Genomic DNA, 20,109 nt, shown 5'->3' with positions numbered 1-20,109 from the left:
GTTTTCTAGCCATTTGAGAAAAATATATATTAAAAAAAAACAATAATTTTAATTTTTAAAATTTATTTCAGAACATTTATTAAATTATTAATAAATAAATTAAGTTAAAAATTAGTTTAATTAGTAATTGGTAATGCATAAAAAAGTAAATTATGTTTCATACTCTAAAATTCATTGTATTACAATACATATTTTTTAATTTTTTTCAAAGATATTTTATATAACCGTATATATTATTTATCATTTACTCAATTAAATTTTTTATCTATTTATTTATTTAATAACGTAATAACTCTTTATATGATATTATATGTACTAAATACTTAAAGATTACTTAATAATGTTTAATTTATTAATATTTAGAAATAATTATCTGAAAATAATTACCACAAAAAAAAATCTGGAACGTCTCGAAAAGGATATGAATATTTCGTTAAAGAATAAAAATAAAATAAAAAACGTGGGTAAATACGAAGCTGCCACGTAGAATTAAAATCCACAACGTGTTGACTTCTCAAGACAAACACCGTTTTCTTTTCTTTTTTGTCCCCAAAATCGACACACACTTTTGCACGTCTTTCTCTCACATCGACAGCGAACATGGAAGAGATAAGGCCTTCACCATCACCGCCAACAGCGACGTCCGCCTCCGGCGCCTCCACTGACCCAAAAACAGAGAACGAAACGACGTCTTCAGTGATGTCTAGAGTGAAGAAAGGTTGCTTATCCTTGTCAGTTTCGTTGCAGGAAGGGTTTCGCGATTTCAAAGCCTTCTTCATCGGCCAGGTAATAGATATTAAACGGCGCCGTTTTTTGCGGCTAAGCTAGTGAAGAAATAATATTTTCTTTGTGGGGGCAGGCAAAGAAGCTGACGGCAAGGAACGAGAAGGAAGCGACAGAGGCTGATCTAGCGACGGCGAAGATGGAGGTGGAAGCCGCTGATGATGCTGAAAATATGAAGAAGAGAATAGAGGACAGGTCTGGTTGATTGAAGCTTTCTTGTTGATGTACTTCGCAAGTATACTCTACATAATAATATGTTTTTTTTTTTATATATTAAAAAACAAAAAAAGGTGATGATAAACGTCGTCGTAAATGGAAGAAAGAACCAGAGAGAAGAACTTGACTAATTCGATGCCGTTTTCTTCTTCCTAATTCGAGTTTGGAAAGAAACACTATACAAGACGGGTTCAAATTCATAATTAATCTATTTGTGTTATAATAAATATTCTAAATGTAATTGAAAATATATAATAATATTTTTTATTTTATTTATTATGTATATCACTTTATAGTTAATTTGTTTTGTGTTAATTGGAGAAAAATATTTATTGAAAATATGTTATAGAATTGTTATGAATTTCTTTTTAACCAAAATTATTATTAGAGCCATGCAACACTTGTACGTCGGTGTATTAAAAAATAATTTTGTTCTTGGTCTTTATAAGAAAAACATTAAGTAACGTGTTAATGCAAATTTATTTAAATTTTTAAATAAAAAAAAAATTAGTTTTTATAATTTTTTTATCAGAATTTTAATAATTTGCTGAGATTTTATTTTATTTAATTATTATAATTTTATCAATAGATTTATTTAATAATTATTATATAATTTTTTAAAATAATAATTTACCGAAATGATATATAATTTATTTTATATACACTTAAACAGCGATGATCATTCTATGTTTTTAATGATATTTGAAATTATAATTTTTAAATAAAATATTAATATTTTATTATAAAAGTATTATATCAGTGGTTATATTTTATATTTTATTATAGAATTTAAAATAATCAATTGCTATCGTAATACAAAATAAGGCATGGATGAATTGAGGGAAGAACATAACCTTTTTTTTTAAAAAAAAAAATAAATAAATAAAACTAAATATATAATTTAAAATAATATTAACTAATCAATCAAGAGGATGAAATGGGAGGCCCTTCCAAGCGAATGTAGTCATACATGACCCCTTGAAAAAGATCAGAACACATAGTTTGGGTCAAGAAGATTGTGTTATCACCTTCAATAAACATTTCACATGGAATATCAACATTGTAAAGCCTGTATAATCCATGAATTCCATGTCTTGCAATCGTGTTATCGTGTCCGACTATATCGGTAGAAAATAGAGGAGGATTTGAATTTTTATCGCGGACTCTCACCTATTGTGAAAATTACCCAGAAGAGAAAAGTTAAATTAATCAAGTATTATTACCATATGTAGGTATGAGGTCAAACGTGAATAATAAATTTTCTATTAAGAAATGTACATCTATTAAGTGTAATTAAATAGAAATATTTTATATGTTTAAGGATTAGGATTTATGGAAGAAGGTACCTCCAAATTTGCATTATTTGCAGTGGCTAATGCCAATCGCAATTTATAAACTCCAGTTTGCTCCGCACTGTTAAGTTTAAACTTGATTTGCCACGTAGTTGCTTCATTTTCTCCACCATCTTTTTTTCTGTAAAATGCAGGTTGTTCTTATGGTGAGATAGATAGTTGATAAATTATTAAATTAACTTTTGATATTTTTTGAAAAAAATATTGACTAATCAATTAAATTAATAACTTAATAAAAATAATTTGTTATTAGTTCTTAATACATTGGAATATAATCTAATAATTTAAGTTTGTTTATTAAAAAATTGAAGAAAATTAAATTGTAATAATCGAGAAACTGAGTAACTAATGATTCGACCGAACCTTGGAAGGTGGGCAAAGAACCAGTCTTTTGTGTAATCGCCATCGCCAATGGTGTAAACTAAATCTTCATTTGGATATAATTCGGTATATCTCTCCCAGAGTCCGTACTGTCTAAATCTAAACTCATACAAGATTTAAAGACAAATCTATAATCACTTGAAGATTTTCATAATTTAAGAGAGAGTAAAAAAACAGAGATGAAGTTAAATACTTGTCTGGGTGGTTGATGTAAAGTTTATTAATAAACATGGGATTAGGATCAGGAACGTAAAACTCAGCAGCAGAACGATCAGGAATTCCAATTTCCCACAGTGTTGGTCCGTCTCTCGGAGGATAGTATACAAGATTACCCAGATCAGTATCACAACCTGTTTTTACACAGTTCTATAAATATATATATATATATATATATATGAAGACATATATATATACAAACACACAGGGCCATAAACAAATTTGAAGAGCACAAAAATATAAGTTTTAAATATTACCTGATGTTATTGTAATAAGGGTTTCGTATTTATAGTCTCCGATAAAACCAGAGACCCAAGCATAGAGATTATAATCGCCAGGACGAACGTCATTGATCATGAAATAACCACCCGAGTCTACACTCGTCCAGAATTGATACCCCTGATTGTATGTTCGTCAAAAATTTGTGTGTGTTAATTACATATTATAATTTAATATTTAAAAATTTAAATAGATATATACTCAAAATTATATTTGTATTTAAATAGTCAAAAAATTTTATTTTATTTTTTTACTAAATTTTAATAAATAGTATTACTAAATTTTTATCATATTAATTTTAATTTTTATATTTTAAAATATAATAATACCTTACTCTCTGTCTGCCAAGATCCAACATCTCCTGGAGGAGCCAAGCCCACAAAAGCACCATCTGATGTTATATATTCATCGCTTATATACCTTATACGCAAGTGCCATCAACAAAATTTTTTATAAAAAAAGTAAAAAAAATATCATAAAATTATTTGTAAATAACATATTATAAATTAATTTTTTTAATATACAAAGAAATTAACAAGAAATACAAACCTATCAAATACATATAATCTACCAGTGACGTTGCCACGTTGATCCGACGATAAAAAATCTTCAGATACTGGAAAATCGTACGGCCACATTTGAGCTTCGACGGATGCCTAAAATTTAATTATATTTATTTACATGTTATTTAATAAGAAATGTATTTATAAATAAAAATAGTGTATATTTTTTTTAATCTATACCTGTTGTTTGGCATCTTCCCATAGTGAAAGGGGATCATAACTGTTATCCAGCAAAGAATTGAGATAAATGAAAACTGGGCCAAAAACTTTCTTCCATGCCTCTCCAGCTTTAAATTTCAGAACCATGTCTTCTCCCGCATAATGTGCGCTGAGAAACATCTGAAGTGTACTGTTTTTTCAATTTAATTAAATATATATATTTTTTTATGTATTACATTAATTAATTGACATGTATAAGGCAGTCATAATATAATTTCTTAATAAAAAATACATGTAAATCCTGTAATTTAACTTGAATTCGTAACTTACGGCAAGAGTAATGGGGCCAACATGAGAAGTAAGATTTTGTTTAAGCAGTCCTCCCGATCGAAACTCATTGCTAGGAGTGATTTGCCAGAACCCAGTAATTGGCTTCTTGAAGCAAATCCATCCATGCACCTTGAGATCTTTGTTCTCACACGAGTATTGATACTTATCATCCACCTGAATTATTGCTCCAGTAATTATAATACGGGCGATAATTACATTATATTATATTATATTACATTATATTGTTAAGTACCACCTCTCCTTGGAACTCTGGTTCAACAGGATGAACAAGTAAGACAGCTTCCGGATAAGCTAAAGGTCTACCTCTTCCTGGCAAACGATCTTCCGGTAATGGCATGTGTCTTTGTCTATTATCTGCCATCACCATATACTGGAATCTGCTTTCACGTAAATGAAGAAGGTGATTAACGAATGATTAGTATTTTAATTTTTTTTTTATTTTATTTTATGGAAATGTATGTTCACGAATTGTGAAGGTAGTTTGAAAGAAAGTAATTTTTAATTAAATTACTTGTTTTTTCTAAGCTTGAATACAATCCGAGTTTGTGGTAGGTTGAAAGCAGGCCAATCCTTCAAGTGCTCGTAGATGGCATAGGAATAAAACCCAGAGCAGTCTCGAAGCATTATAAACCTAAAAAATAAAAATTATATTGATATTTTTTTTAATTTAATTAAATAATACACACACACACACACACATATGTTATAATATTAAAACAATATATATATATATATATATATATGAACTCCAACCTATAATGTCTTGATTGATCGATCAGTCAGTCATTCATGCTTACCGCTTGTCGATGTTGAGGGGTGCAAGTTGGCCATTGTCAACGGAAGGATCCCATGTTCGAGAGAATGAGATTTCTACTTGTCCTTCGCTCTCCATTATTACTTTGAAACTTGTCCCTCTGATCCTGTAATAGAACAATTCTCATTATTATATACACACGCATTATGCCGATATATATATATATATATATATATATATGTGTCATATATCATACACATATGATATTCCCGTCGTTCCAGTTGCTCCTTCCTGGCTCCAAACAAGATCCCAATACCTACATTTTAATTGTATTGTCACCAAAATTAAATATTAATTAAAGGGTCATCAAAAATAAATTTTTATTTTCTAATTTAAGTTGGTATATTATATGCCAGAAAGTATTAAAAACATAATATGTTAATTTATAAAATATATTACCCTCTATTATCTTCTTCATTACGAACTTCAAGCAAATTATCCATGCCATTATACTCTATGCCAGTAACAATGCCATCCGGTTTCGATATTGTCACTTGAAGTATTCCGTTGTCCATCACCACCTATTCGTACAAAAACCTTATTTAAAGCAACACATAAGATAATTAATTTATATTTATTTATTGAGTTTAACAGTTAATTTTTTTAATTAAATATTATAATTTTTTTTTGAATTAAATTTTCGTTAGCATAAAAACTTTCAAGAAATGAAAAAAAAAAACAATATATATTATGAAAATAATAAATTTACATAACGATCTTGAATACGCAGTTGGACTCCGCGAGCAGACATGGGTGACGACCGAAGGCAGCTCTCTCTCTCTGTTTCGTTTCTTCTGCAAGAATTATAAATTTTGGAGCAGTTAGTGGAGGGTTTAAATAATAAAAAAAAAAAAGGGCGTGTTTGGCTGTAATGTTTTCTTGAACTGGGGAGCAAGTTATTTCAGCTCTCTTGATCTTGCAGATACGACGTCGCACCGTCTCTTGTGAATTCTTTACTCAGTCGCTACCACCATTAATGTCAAATGAATATTTAATATTCTCAGCCACCAAACTCTTGGGTTATTAGATAAATGAGTTTTAAATTATTATTCGTCTAAAAATTTGCTTTTAAATTTAAAATGATTGAAAAAGTATTTTGTATAGAGAAATTATTAACCAGCTTTTAGGAAAAAAAAAAAAGGAAAAGAAAGATGTGAATTTTAATGGGGATGCTGGGTTTTGAGGTACTCGTACATTTAGGAACCAATATGATCTTTGTTAAATTTTTTTTTTTTACTGATTTGATTTTTGAATCAAAATTCTTATACTTTATTAAATAGGTAATACATATATGATACAGTCTCGATACATAAAAATTATAAATCAAGACTTTGAATGTAAAATTTCACATAAAAAGAGAAAAAAATATCCATAATTAAGTTAATGAAAGGTAAATAATTTTTAAAGTTATGAAAAATAAAGTAATTCATTTGATATATATAATCTATGAGACCGAGAAAAAAGATCTAAATTTAGAGAAAGAGAGGAGATGAGAGAGAGATGATTTTTTTTTTTTTACTTTTAGATTAATCAGATCTAGTTTTTTTTAACACGTTTTAACATATGAGAGTAAATTATTCGATAAAATCTATGAAAGCGAGTTAAAAGATTTTTATATATAGAAAAAAAGAGATGATTATTTTTTTTACTCGTTGTAGTGATGTAAGTTAAAATTTTTTTAACAATCATAAGATATTTTTATCATAATTTATGAGAATGAGATAAATTATTGATTTTGTTAAATTAAGTGTTATGAGTGGGTTATTGTCAATTTATAATATATTTATAAAATAATAAAATTTTGTATTATTAATAAAAATTAGTTACGTAATTTTTAAATAAAATACAATAATTTTATTTAATAAATGATAAAAAAGAAATAAATTTGGAAGAGACTGGAGGAAATACAATATATATATATATAAAATAATGTTCTCAATCAACCACCAAACACATTGGTCTCTAATATTTTATTTTTAAGGCACACGTAATCGTCTACGTCACCGAGTCAAAACCAGTGCGCAGAGCAAATCTCGGAGTCCAATTTCGCAGTGGCACCGATAAACGTCATCAAGCAATAATCACTATGTGCTTGCTAGGATTCTTCTTGTTAGTCTGCTCTCTGGTTTATGTTTTGGACTGTTACCTCGCCTCTGCCTTATAAATCAGCAAGATCTTCATTTGCATTCTTCACATCTGATTCACATTGCTTTATTCTCCCTGCAAAAGATTGAATCCGCAGCTTCTGTAAAGGCAAGTTTTGATGGAGACCAAATCTGCACAAACCGGGAACACAATCCCTCTGCTCACTTCCTACAAGTTTGGAAAATTCGATCTTTCTCATAGGTGAGTTGAGCTGTTAAAAAATCTCCATTTCTTATTGTTTCTGGTTCTGTATGGAAACTGGGGGAGCACTTCTTAACTCTACTACTTAATTAACTGACTAAATTTGTTAGCACTCATCTTCTAAATTTTGCTGATTTTTTTTTTTTTTTTTTCCAGTTTTAACATCAGAATGAATGCTTGAAACTTTAAATATAACAGTGTCTATCTTTAACTGCCTAAACTGTCTTAGGACTACTGATTATCAGTTTTAATATCAGAATAAATGGTTGTGGGGTCTGAGTTGAAAATGTGAATTGGGTAGACTGTTCTTAGCATTTCTACTTAATTTATCTGACTAATTTGGTTAGTTGCTTTAGTCTGGTATGATTGAACAACTGGCTTAGTCTCCAGTTTTTTGTTGTACTACACTCAGATAATTTAAGGCTTGATCTTTTAACGTTCGTCTTCTCCTCTTTAGAGTTGTTTTGGCACCGTTAACCAGGCAAAGATCTTACAACAATGTTCCTCAGCCTCATGCCATCCTGTACTACTCTCAACGAACCACTCGAGGAGCTCTTCTCATAACTGAAGCCACTGGGGTTTCTGACACCGCTCAAGGGTAATTTCAACTATAAACTTTGGTAATTCCAACGATAAACTATCAGACTGTCAAGTTGGTCTCTAACAAGAAAGGTGAACTTGATTGAATACGTTTGCTGCCTTGAGAAATTGACGCAATCTTGGGTTTCTTCAATATGTGCAGGTATCCACTGACGCCTGGTATATGGACAAAAGAGCAAGTGGAAGCCTGGAAACCTATTGTTGATGCTGTTCATGCAAAGGGTGGGATCTTCTTTTGTCAACTTTGGCATGTTGGGAGGGTTTCAAATTCAGGTTTGCTCGAGTTAAGCCTTGTTTAATTGGTCTTCTGCTTTTCTTAGTATTGAAGGGACTACATGTATCTGATTATGTCTGAATTTTAAGATTGTTTTCATTTTGATCATTCTAAGTTGTATCTTTTCCTTGCAGGTTTTCAGCCAAATGGGCAGGCACCAATCTCCTGTACCGACAAGCCATTGACCCCTCAAATTCTAGCTGATGGCGATGTTGTAGAATTCACACCTCCAAGGAGGCTAAGGACAGATGAAATCCCCCAAATAGTTGATCACTTCAGAATTGCCGCAAGAAATGCTATGGAAGCTGGTAATTTTCTTTGCACTCTTAAAACTGAACATTCTGAGAAATTTTAATTCATTGAAAAGTGTTATCCCTCAAACTGAAATACAGTAAATGATCTAATATAACTGTTCAAATGAATAGGATTTGACGGAGTTGAGATCCATGGAGCTCATGGCTACTTAATCGACCAGTTTATGAAAGATCAAGTGAATGATAGAACAGATCAATATGGTGGATCTCTAGAGAATCGTTGCAGATTTGCTCTAGAAGTTGTTGAGGCTGTTGTTAACGAGATTGGAGCAGACAGGGTAGGAATTAGGTAGGCTATCACCTTATGCAGACTATATGGAGTCAGGAGACTCCAACCCAAAAGAATTAGGCCTCTACATGGCCGAGTCCTTGAATAGATATGGGATTCTTTACTGCCATATGATTGAGCCTAGAATGAAAAAACAGCTAGAAAAATTTGAATGCCACGACAGTCTTCTGCCAATGAGAAAGGCTTTCAAAAGTACTTTCATTGCAGCTGGGGGTTTTGACGGGGACGACGGAAACAAAGTTGTAGCTGAGGACCGGGCGGACCTTGTTGCCTTCGGGCGATTTTTCTTGGCCAATCCAGATCTGCCGAAGAGATTTGAGCTTAATGCTCCTCTAAATAAGTACAACAGGCGCACATTCTACATACCCGATCCTGTAGTTGGTTACACTGATTACCCATTTCTTGAGACAGAGAATTAGATACTGTTTTAATAGAACAATTGATAAATCCCTGAAAATAGAATAATACCGAGGGGAAAGAAAAATAATATGAGAGTTTTCTGCTGTGAGAGTGTTCAATTTTCCAGCAACTTTCCATTAGTTTGATATATCTATACACACACACACACACACACAAGATAAGACTTAAGTTATCAACTAATCCTACTAACTCTAATTCAGAACATGATTGAATAAGAAAAGTAAGGTACTTAATACAAATCATGAAGTTCTATTCCTACTTCGCAGTTTATTAATTAAAACTGTAAATACCAAAAATAAAAAATAATAAAAAGAAAGAACAGTAAATATATGACTGAAATGACAAAAGAGTTACCTCCTTGTTCTATGGAAAACTCAAACTTTAACCTTCCTTGAGTTTTTCATTGAACAAAACCAAGTTTAGCTTTTAAATCTTTAAATTTGTATTTAGGCAGAGTTTTAGTCATTATATCGGTAACTTAATCATTTGAATTGCAGTACACCAAATAAACTTCATAAAAAAAAATAATATTTTGCTTTAATATGTTTTGTCTTTCATACTGAACCAAGTTATTGGTAATTAAAATGACAGAATTGTTATCTTTATAAATGACAATAGGATCCGCTCGAACCATATTGAGTTCGTTCAAGATTTTTCTGAGCTATATAATTTGGTTTGTTGCTGCAGCAGCTGTAGCAGCCCCGGAAATTTAAAATGGAATTTATATTATAAATATCAAATGCGGAAGCGAAGTCCAAATTTGAATAACATCCCTTACACTAAAACCAAAAACGTGCTCACAAAATATAAAAGATTAAACTACCTAAAGGAGAAACTTGAAAGTAAAAACTACGAATGTGACTATGGAGTCTTTAGGCGTCCCCTTCGTCGTCCTCCTGCAGAACCGGCTTGGGAACGATGTCCTCTTGATCTGAAATGATTAAATATGGAATGAGCTACACTAGCCCAATAAGGACATCACGATATCTCACCGTCACGGAGGTAAAGGTGGGTAGAAAACACAAAAAGACCAATGGAGCATAATTTACAACAAATCCTTTTATTAATAATAAAACCTTTACCATTCACTTACCTCGGTGAAATCCATAAAACAATATACGAAATCAATAACATCATCATCATCATGAAACCATATATATAAACTGTATAACATAATACCTATCAAGCTTTTCGAAATTCAATCCTTACACAACATATTTTCCTCATTTACCAGCCCACTAGTATCCATGGGGATCCATAAGGGTCCCGCTACCCGTTAATCCTTAACACTTGAAATCCATTCCAGGGCCGTCCCCATACCCTGTTCGGTATGGGCGCCAAACCATAGGCCTCATTACCCCGTCCGGTATGAGGGTGAAACGGGCCGTCCCCATACCCCGTCCGGTATGGGCGTCAAAACACATAAGATCTCCATACCCTGTCCGGTATGGGAGACCACAATCCCGGTAGGGTTCCCTACGAACCCGGTCCGTCCACCATCTCCCAGGATATCTAGTCAGGCTGACCACATTATACCATTACCCATTTACATAATTTTTCATTCTCTTTTTCCTCAGTCAGCATCATTAATCCACATGCAAACAAGCAAAACAATAATTTATGCCAAACAGACAACATACAGCATCAATATCCCGGTCATTCAATCCATAATCAATAAAATAGTAAAATATGCACACGAAACTATAAAATGAAAACATCGAACCTCATGCTGCATTTAAAACTGTAAAACAGACCAAATAGTAGTTAACCGACAAACACACTAGACTCGGGCTCCATTAGCGACCTTAAGCAATTTCACACATTCGTTGATTCATGAAATACCGTTTTATCATTTATTGAACTTTAAAACCATGATAGGAAATAGGGTGAGGGGTCCTTACACGTTTCGGGGTCCGAACACGGCTTCACAGTGCGCCTACAGGCTGTCCCTAATTTTCTCTGAATTTTTCTCGGGGAACTGAAACGCACTACTGGTACCTGTACGTGTTCCAAAAAAATCCCAAATTAGGCCCAGGGCCCCTTTCGGCCAATATCGCAACTCCGGCACGGCGGCTCCGCCGCTTGCGGCGGCGGTTTACCTCGGGTTGGCCGTTTTCGGCCGAATTCAGCCACACTCGCATTGGTTCCTGCGATAAAACAACCCTACGGCCCTCGGGGGGCCGAAAATTTACGAAAAACCGAAGCTTACCGGCGGCGGTGCTCTCGGGTGCGGCGACTCTCCGGTGAAGTTCGTGTTTTGGTGATTCGGCTCTGATCAACCTGTAGAGAAAAGAATGGTGATCACGGTGATATAAAAATTGCATTAAACGGAGGCCGGGAAGGGCCTCATCGGAGGCAAAAACTGAGAAGGGGCGCGGCGGCGCCGCTGGCTTTCGGCCGTGTTTTCCGGCCATTTGGCCGGGATTTTGGCTCCGATTTGGCCACTGGGGAGATCAGCGTGGAAAAACGAGTCGGGGGTATGAAATTTACCTCGATCGGCGGTCGGAAATCCCTCTGGTGCGGCGGCGGGTGGCGGCGACCGGCTTCTGGTTCGTCTTCTCCGGCGAGCGGCAGGCGGCTAGGGTTTGTGGTCTGGTGTGGGGGTTCTATTTATAACCCTTTGCCTTTTGATCTCAGCCGTCCATTTTGTTTTAATCTGGGCCGTCCGTTTTTGATTAAATCTGGGCCGTCCGTGCGATTAAATCTGGGCCGTCCGATCGCACGCTTGATCTGGGTCGTCCGATCGCGCCTACGCGGATCGCCAACGTGACCCGTTTCGAAACGACGTGGTCTTGCCACGTGGCAGGTCCTGGTTGGCCAGGCCTGCTGACTGGGTCTGCTGACGTGGCTGCTGACGTGGCACGCACATTTTTTTTTTTTTTTTTCAATTTCTTCAATTTCCCTGGGCGCTACAGCAGCTGCTATATATTCAGCCTCAACTGTAAAGGTCCGGAATTTAAAAAAAAATAAAGTTATAAATTAAATGCGGAAGTAAAATAATAAAGTTTAGGATTTATATTTCTTACACAATAATTTAGAATGTCTAATAGAGTTATGAGAATGTCCATTTTAGAAAAATAAACGAAAATTAAAGAAATAAAGAAAAGATAAATAACAGAGTATTTTACGACGACCTTTACTACCTTTTGAAGGGAGTCCGGGTAATGAACTATTCACAACTTTCTTGTTGATCGGGATTTAGATCTTGGTTTTCTTGATCTGAAATAATTAATGAAATGGTGAGGCACACTAGCCTAGTAAGAATATCACACTACTCACCGATATAAAAATCGAAGGTTGGTAAAAATCATAAAAACAACCAATGTACCTCTTAATTTAAGTAAATTTATTTATTATAAAGAAAACTATTTATTGTATATATTTACCGTTGAGAGATCTTTAAAATCGATTTATAGAGACAATAACTCAAATAATATTCTAATCTCATATCCAAGTGAGTAAGAATAACAATTTTTATTTTTTATTTGTCTATTGGTATCTCTAGGGGTCCATAGGGATGTCTCATTATGCGTGAACCAATATCCAACACTGTCAACTAATCAGCCATCCCCATACCCTGTCCAGTATAAGCGCCAAAAAATATCATCCCTCAATACCCCATTCGGTATGAGCGTCAAAAATATCATTCCTCGATACCCATCTGGTATGAGGCAATGTTCACTGTAAGGTTCTATATGTACTCGGTCCGTCCACCATCTCGGAGGATATCCAGTAACACAATCATTCATTAATTCACATAACCAAGTAATTTTTTATTTACATATTAATTTTCAGTTTCATAAATTAATCGTAAATCATGCAAGACAAGCAATAAATATACATTAAAGAAGCACAATTGAATCATTTAACTATTCCAGTATATTCTCATGTATTTAAAGTTGTAAAAATAAACAATCAGTTATACAAGACAAACAGATAAATAATTAATCAGTTTCGATTCCATTAGTAACCTGTAATTATTTCAAAGTTTTCTAAATTACACAAAATACAATATTATCTATTATTAAGCTTCAATTCCATGAGAAAAAATAATGTGAACGATTCTTACCCAAATCGGTGTCTGAAACACCGACCTTTCTACTGCACTTACTGGTAGTCTCTGGATTTTTTTAATTTTTTTGTAGAGATTAAAACACGCTTCACGTCCTTAAAAATACTATAGAAGTCCAAAATCGGTAAAAAAAACCCTTTTCGGTAAATTTTGGGGTTCTGGCACAGCGGCTTGCCTCGGTCTGGCCATTTTCGGCCTATTTTATACATATTCATGCGAAAAAAAATGTTAGGGGGCTTCGATTGGCTGAAAAAAAATTAGAAAATAGAAACCTACCGGCGTGAGGACTTCCGGGTGTAGCAGCTCTGCCGGCTCACTTTCGCAGCTGGGAGTCTTTCTTCAATCAACTTGTAAAAAACATAATGATGAATACAATGGTAGAAAATTGCACAAAATAGGAAACAAGAAGGGGCTCATATGAGGAGGTTGCGAATTTTACTCGCGGTGACACCACCAGGCTTTGCCTGTGATTTTCGGCTCACCTGCCGTTTCTTTTACTCCGATCTGGCCATGGGATGCTCGAAATTAAATTCCAAGTAGATAGAAGAATTTTTACCTTTTTTGGCAGTCAGAGGTGGCTCCGGTGCAGCAGCGGTCGGCGGTTGACTCCCTTCTCCAGCGATTAGTTCTTCTTCTACAACGGGAGGCTAACGGCTAGGGTTTAGGTTCAGTGTGATGCAAAATATTTATATATATCTCACGTTAATCTATACCGTTCATCGCGTTTAATCTCAACCGTCCGATCACGTTTAAAAAAGGAACGAATTTGAACCGTTTATTGCGTTTGATCGTGATCGTCCGATCGTGCCTTAGGAGGTAACGGATCTGGACCATCCATGCGTGCGGGAACACTTCTGGGTCATCCGATTGCGGGACACGCAGATCACCAGCATGGTCTCCTGCGTGGCACCGAGTCAGCATGCCTTATCATGCGGCGCGCTCCAGTTCATCGAGACTGCTGGCTGGGTGGTCCTACATGGTAAATTTTTTCTTAATTGCATTATTACTCCCAGTTTTCGATTTTTCTTTTAAAAACACAATTCAAATATAAATTTTTACCTTTTTTAAAAAAATTATTTTCAATCTTATCTTCAGTCTATTTTTTTTCAATAATTCCACATTAAATTAAAATTTATTAATTTTAAAAATGAATTCTTATACATTTTTAGAATTTTAAAAGTAATATTGGATCAAATTGCAGACCCGGATATTACAACAGCAATAGCTGGACTACCACATACTGTTTCTTTGAATTCTAAGAACCAAATGAGAAAATAAATTATGTCGTGCTATTGCAATCATTTGAATTCCTTATTTAGTCACTATCAAAATACCCTTGCAGTATACTACTTCTATCTCTTGAATACCAAATACAATAGCCAATATTTCTTTTCAAATACCTCAACATCCTTTTTGTAGTTCCAAGGTGCCTTTGACTAGGTAAATTCATAAACTTTGATAAATAGCTAGCTGAAAACATCTTGCATATACCTTCTTAACTTAATCAAACTTAGACAATTTTTCACCATTAGAATATACTTTCAAAATAATTGCTAAAAAATAAATTAAAAATAATTTTTATTTAAATTACATGTCTTTTCTAAATATAAATGCAATCTTGACTTGTCGCATGTTAAAAGTTAGTCAATCATTTAAGTGCTCGTAAATGATAAAGGAATAAAAGTCAGAGTAGTCTTAGAATATTATAAATTTAAAAAAAATATATATATAAATAAATTTATATATTTATTAATTAAATGATATACATACACATGTTATAACATAACATAAATAATTTTTAATAAAATATATTCTAAAATACAATTTAACTCAAATATATAATCTTTTACAGTAAATAAGGTTATGCTTACCGCTTCTCTATATTGAGAGGTGCAAATTCACCATCATCAATGAGAGGATCACATGTCCGACAGAATGAGTGTAACAGCCCGGAACTTAAAAAGAAATAAATTATAAACTGAATGCGAAAATAAAATAATAGAGTTAGAGTTTACATTACTTACATAATAATTTAGAATGCCCAATAGAACTACGGTAACGACCATTCTAAAAGAATAAGTAAAAAATTAAGAAATAAATGAAAAATAACAATTAGATATCCTAGGACAACCTTCATTAGCATTTGAAGGGAGTCTTGGGTGGTGAACTATTCACAACCTCCTTATTGATCGGGATCTGGATCTTGATCATCTCGATCTAAAATGGTTAATGAAAGGGTGAGTTAGACTAGCCTAATAAGAATATCACACTACTCACCGATTGGTAAAAATCATAAAAATAACTAATACAGCTATTAATTTAAGTAAATTTATTTATAATAAGTAAAATAATTTATTACATACTTACCGTTTGCGAGATTTCTAAAACTGATCTATAGAGACAATAGCTCAATAATATCATAATCTCATATTCAAGTAAGCAAAATAACAATTTTTTCTTTTTATTTACCTACACCAATCTATGGGGGTCCATAGGGATGTCCCACTACGCGTGAACCTATATCAAAACTTGTCAACTAACTGGCCGTCCCATACTTTATTCGGTATGAATGCCAAGAATACCATCTCTCAATACCCCATCCAGCATGAGGGTAAAACGGGCCGTCCCCATACCCCGTCTGGTATGAACATAAAAATATTAATCCTTGATACCTCTTCCGATATGAGACGACGTTCACGATAGAATTTTCTATGTACCCAGTTCGTCCACTATCTCCTAGGATATCTAGTAAAACAATCATTTCATTCATTCATTTAACCAAACAATTTTCTATTTGTATATAATTTTTAGTTTCACAATTTAACTGTAAATCACGCAAGACAAGCAATACAAGTATCAAGAAAACACAACTGAATCATCTTATCAATTTCAATATATTATCATGTATTTAAAACTGTAAATTTAGTGTTTCAGACACCGATTCGAGTAAGAATCCCTCACCTTATTCCTTGTTATGAAATTGAAGTTTAATTATTAATAATACGATATTTTGCGTAATTTAGAAAACTTCAAGAATTAATTACAAGTTACTAATGAATGGAGACATAATAAGTTATTTATTACTGTTTATCCTGTTTAATTAATAGTTTAATTTTATAGTTTTAAATGCATGATAGTACTCTGGAATTGGTGAGGTGATTCAGTTGTATTTTCTTGATGCATGTATTGCTCGTCTTACGTGATTTACAATTAAATTGTGAAATTGAAAATTAAATATACACAGAAAATTAATTAGTTAAGTAAATGAATGAATGATAGCCTTACTGGATATTATAAGAGATGGTGGACGGACGGATACATAAAAAACCCTACTATGAACATCACCTCATACTGGACGGGGTATCGAGGATTGATATTTTTAGTGTTCATACCGGATGGGATATAGGGACGGTCCATTTCACCCTCATACCAGACGAAGTATTGAGGGATGATATTTTTGGCGCTCATACCGGACTGAGTATGAGAAAGGCCGGTTAGTTGACAATGTTGAATAACGGTTCACGCGTAGTGGAGACATCCCTATGGACTTTTATGGATACTGGTAGGCAGATAAAAATAGAAAGTTGTTATTCTTACTTAATTAAATACAAGATTATGATGTTGTTGAGATATTGTCCCTATAGGTTAGTTTTGAAAATCTCACTACGATAAGTATGCAATAAATGGTTTTATTTATGATAAATGAATTTACTTAAATTAAGAGCTATATTAGTTGTTTTTATTATTTTTACCAATCTTCATTTTTGTATCGGTGAGTAGCGTGATATTCTTACTAGACTAGTATAACTCACCCTTTCACTAACTATTCCAAATTAAGAGGACTAAGATCCAGATTTCAATCAACAAGGGAGCTGTAAATAGTTCACCACCTGGATTCCCTTCAAAGGCTAGTGAAGGTCGTCATAGGATACCTAATTATTTACTTTTCATTTATTTCTTGATTTTTCGCTTGTTCTTTTAGAAGGATCAATTTGATAACCCTATTGGATATTCTAAATTATTATGTAAGAAATGTAAACCATAACTCTATTATTTCGTTTCCGCATTTAATTTATAATTTATTTTCTTTTAAGTTTTGGTTCATTACAATGAGATTTCTACTTGTCCCTCTCTTTCCATTATTACTTTGAAACTTGTTTCTTTGATCCTGTACTCAAAGAACATGCATCTGCGTATGATTAAAAATTATTTATTTTTATTACATATAAATTACTATATATATACACATTATTCCAAGATATATATGTCATATGTCATATACATGATATTATTGTTGTTCCAGTTGCTCCTTCCTGGCTCCAAACAAGATCCAAATACTAACATTTTAATTGTATTTTCACTAAAATTAAATATTAGTTCATATATATATTTCATATGTTAATATAATTAATTTTTATTTTATATATATACACACACACATATTATGTAACACCCTGATTTTTTTTCCTGCAGCATTACGATTATCCTGTCAGCATACGTGGCATAATATACATCATCCCATGAACAACGTCGACTATCCATATCGAAAAGGGTTCAACGCAAATCATTCAAATTACTGAATCCATTGTATATCTATCAATATGGTAGCTTACAATTTTATAACTTCTCGTTTTAAATGAGTTATTTGCTACTAATTATCTAATTATTTTATTTCCCTATCCATAGTCCTTGCTCTGTCGTCTCTATCTGCTTAGTTCGGAAGCATGTAGCTCTGGTCCAGCTTCCGATACTACGTCATCTGCAAATGATAGGTAATGAGCATACAAAAACTCAGTAAAGTAAACTCAAATCATATACAAGGTCTGACAAACCAACTAAATGCCTACCCCCCCTTAGATCTCTACTTCCATTATTCACGCCATATTTCCTACCCACACCCTTGTCCCCTTGTTCACCTATTTTTACTGTAACCACATCATCTCCTCAAAGAAAATCATCAACCCTCCCACTTATTACAAGGCACGGTCACCTTATTAAACCATCCCAACATTTCCCACGTACCTGTCCACTCGACCCTGGCTCGGCCACTCACCCACACAATCAGTCCCAGTTAAACACCCCCCACAACAATCACCAATATCGGTGACCCGTACTTGTCACCACTCGACCCCTAACCGGCCACTCATTTATAACCTTATCCATTTCTTCCATCGCCAATATTGGCGACCCAACTCATCGCCAATCTCATCAATCTGCGACCATAAACTGGCCACACACTCACACTGTTACCTTCCCGACAACCCCTAAATCCGTCACCAATATCGGCGACCCCACTCACCCCCCCCCCCCCCCCCCCAGCACCAACAACCAGCAATAACCGACATCGGCTTATTTAGTCACCAACAATACCACCAGTAGAGTTATATAATTTCCACAACAATAATTCAACAACATATATGCATGCATAATTAGCAAATATAAAAAATAATTCATACAAATATACATATTCCAAAAGAATATAAACTAACTCATACTAACATCCACACACATGTTCGTTCAACAAGATTCACATATACACTCGTTATCCCCATCATATGACTTAATTATATACTCATCTTATCTCACTGTATCACTCCCCCTTATCTCTCTCTGTTGCCCCTCTCGGACCATACCCACATACGCTCTCTCTCATTTATATCTCTCTCTCTTATCCCATCCAAATGTCCCTATCGGCTACTCCCTCTGTAGCACCCGGAAAGGAGGACATCCAAATGTCCCTATTGAAAGGGCGGCCACGTCAGCAGCCACGTCAGCAGGCCCAGTCAGCAGTCCCGGCCAACCAGGGCCTGCCACGTGGCAAGACCGCGTCACTCCAAAAGGAGCCACGTTGGCGATCCGCGTGGGTGCGATCCGACGGCCCAGATCAATCACGCGATCGGACGGCCCAGATTCAATCGCACGGACGGCCCAGATTCAATCAAAAAAAACGAACGGCCCAGATTAAAACAAAATGAACGGCTGTGATCAAAAGGCAAGGGGTTATAAATAGAACCCCCACACCAGACCACAAACCCTAGCCGCCAGCCGCTCGCCGGAGAAGACGAACCAGAGGCCGACCGCCGCCACCCGCCGCCACTCGCCGCCGCACCGGGGAAATTTCTGACCGCCGATCGAGGTAAATTTCATACCCCCGACTCGTTTTTCCCCACTGATTCCTCCTATGGCCAAATCGAAACCGAAATCCCGGCCAAACGGCCGGAATACGCGGCCGAAGCCCAGCGGCGCCGCCGCGCCCCCTCTCGGTTTTTGCCTCCGACGAGGCCCTTCCCGGCCTCCGTTCGATGCAATTTTTATATCACCGTGATCACCATTCTTTTCTCTACAGGTTGACCGGAGCCGAATCACCAAAACACGAACCTCGCCGGAGAGCCGCTGCACCCGAGAGCGCCGCCGCCGGTAAGCTCCGTTTTTCCGTGATTTTTTGGCCCCCCGAGGGCCCTAGGGCTGTTTTCTGACAAGGACCAATGCGAGTGTGGCCGAATTCGGCCGAAAACGGCCGAAAACAGTCAACCCGAGGCGACTCGCCGCCGCCAGCGGCGGCGCCGTCGCCGGAGCACGGCGGAGCCGCCGTGCCGGAGTTGCGATTTGGTCCGAAAGGGGCCCTGGGCCTAATTTGGATTTTTTTTGGAACACGTGCAGGTACTGTTAGTGTGTTTCAG

General features: G+C 34.9%; 3 protein-coding genes across 6 annotated transcripts; 2 read left to right on the top strand and 1 right to left on the bottom strand.

Moving 5' to 3' along the window:
- The first annotated feature begins 458 nt into the window (after positions 1-458).
- On the top strand, positions 459-1,278 carry LOC110818867 (uncharacterized). Of its 2 annotated transcripts, XM_022047885.2 has the most exons (3): positions 459-786; positions 860-978; positions 1,074-1,278. In XM_022047885.2, the coding sequence occupies exons 1-3, from the start codon at positions 601-603 to the stop codon at positions 1,075-1,077; spliced, it is 309 nt and encodes a 102-aa protein (XP_021903577.1). In that variant the 5' UTR covers positions 459-600; the 3' UTR covers positions 1,078-1,278. The 2 variants fall into 2 exon arrangements, with proteins under 2 accessions (XP_021903577.1, XP_021903576.1); XM_022047884.2 differs by having other exon boundaries at positions 477-786; positions 860-1,278.
- A 552-nt stretch (positions 1,279-1,830) lies between these two features.
- LOC110818789 (Rhamnogalacturonate lyase family protein) lies at positions 1,831-5,980 on the bottom strand. Of its 2 annotated transcripts, none has more exons than XM_022047782.2 (15): positions 5,824-5,980; positions 5,514-5,635; positions 5,311-5,370; positions 5,098-5,220; positions 4,812-4,931; positions 4,536-4,677; positions 4,280-4,453; positions 3,971-4,129; positions 3,777-3,883; positions 3,557-3,647; positions 3,206-3,347; positions 2,926-3,082; positions 2,715-2,831; positions 2,346-2,472; positions 1,831-2,169 (listed from the first exon to the last, which is right to left on the bottom strand). In XM_022047782.2, the coding sequence occupies exons 1-15, from the start codon at positions 5,863-5,865 to the stop codon at positions 1,924-1,926; spliced, it is 1,929 nt and encodes a 642-aa protein (XP_021903474.1). In that variant the 5' UTR covers positions 5,866-5,980; the 3' UTR covers positions 1,831-1,923. The 2 variants fall into 2 exon arrangements, with proteins under 2 accessions (XP_021903474.1, XP_088077683.1); XM_088221557.1 differs by having other exon boundaries at positions 5,514-5,651; positions 5,824-5,921.
- Positions 5,981-7,171: 1,191 nt separating this feature from the next.
- Positions 7,172-9,440, top strand: LOC110818849 (12-oxophytodienoate reductase 2-like). Of its 2 annotated transcripts, none has more exons than XM_022047856.2 (5): positions 7,172-7,460; positions 7,918-8,058; positions 8,203-8,333; positions 8,469-8,642; positions 8,760-9,440. In XM_022047856.2, exon 5 carries the CDS (start codon positions 8,964-8,966, stop codon positions 9,354-9,356), a length of 393 nt encoding a protein of 130 aa, XP_021903548.2. In that variant the 5' UTR covers positions 7,172-7,460; positions 7,918-8,058; positions 8,203-8,333; positions 8,469-8,642; positions 8,760-8,963; the 3' UTR covers positions 9,357-9,440. The 2 variants fall into 2 exon arrangements, with proteins under 2 accessions (XP_021903548.2, XP_088077685.1); XM_088221559.1 differs by having other exon boundaries at positions 7,211-7,460; positions 8,760-9,091.
- Positions 9,441-20,109: the final 10,669 nt, after the last annotated feature.

Source organism: Carica papaya, chromosome 1 (assembly GCF_054855325.1).
Source record: "Carica papaya isolate Zhongbai chromosome 1, ASM5485532v1, whole genome shotgun sequence".
NCBI classification, from domain to species: Eukaryota; Viridiplantae; Streptophyta; class Magnoliopsida; order Brassicales; family Caricaceae; genus Carica; species Carica papaya.
Note: the sequence above shows the minus strand (reverse complement) of the source record. Positions and strands in the feature narration are given on the sequence as shown.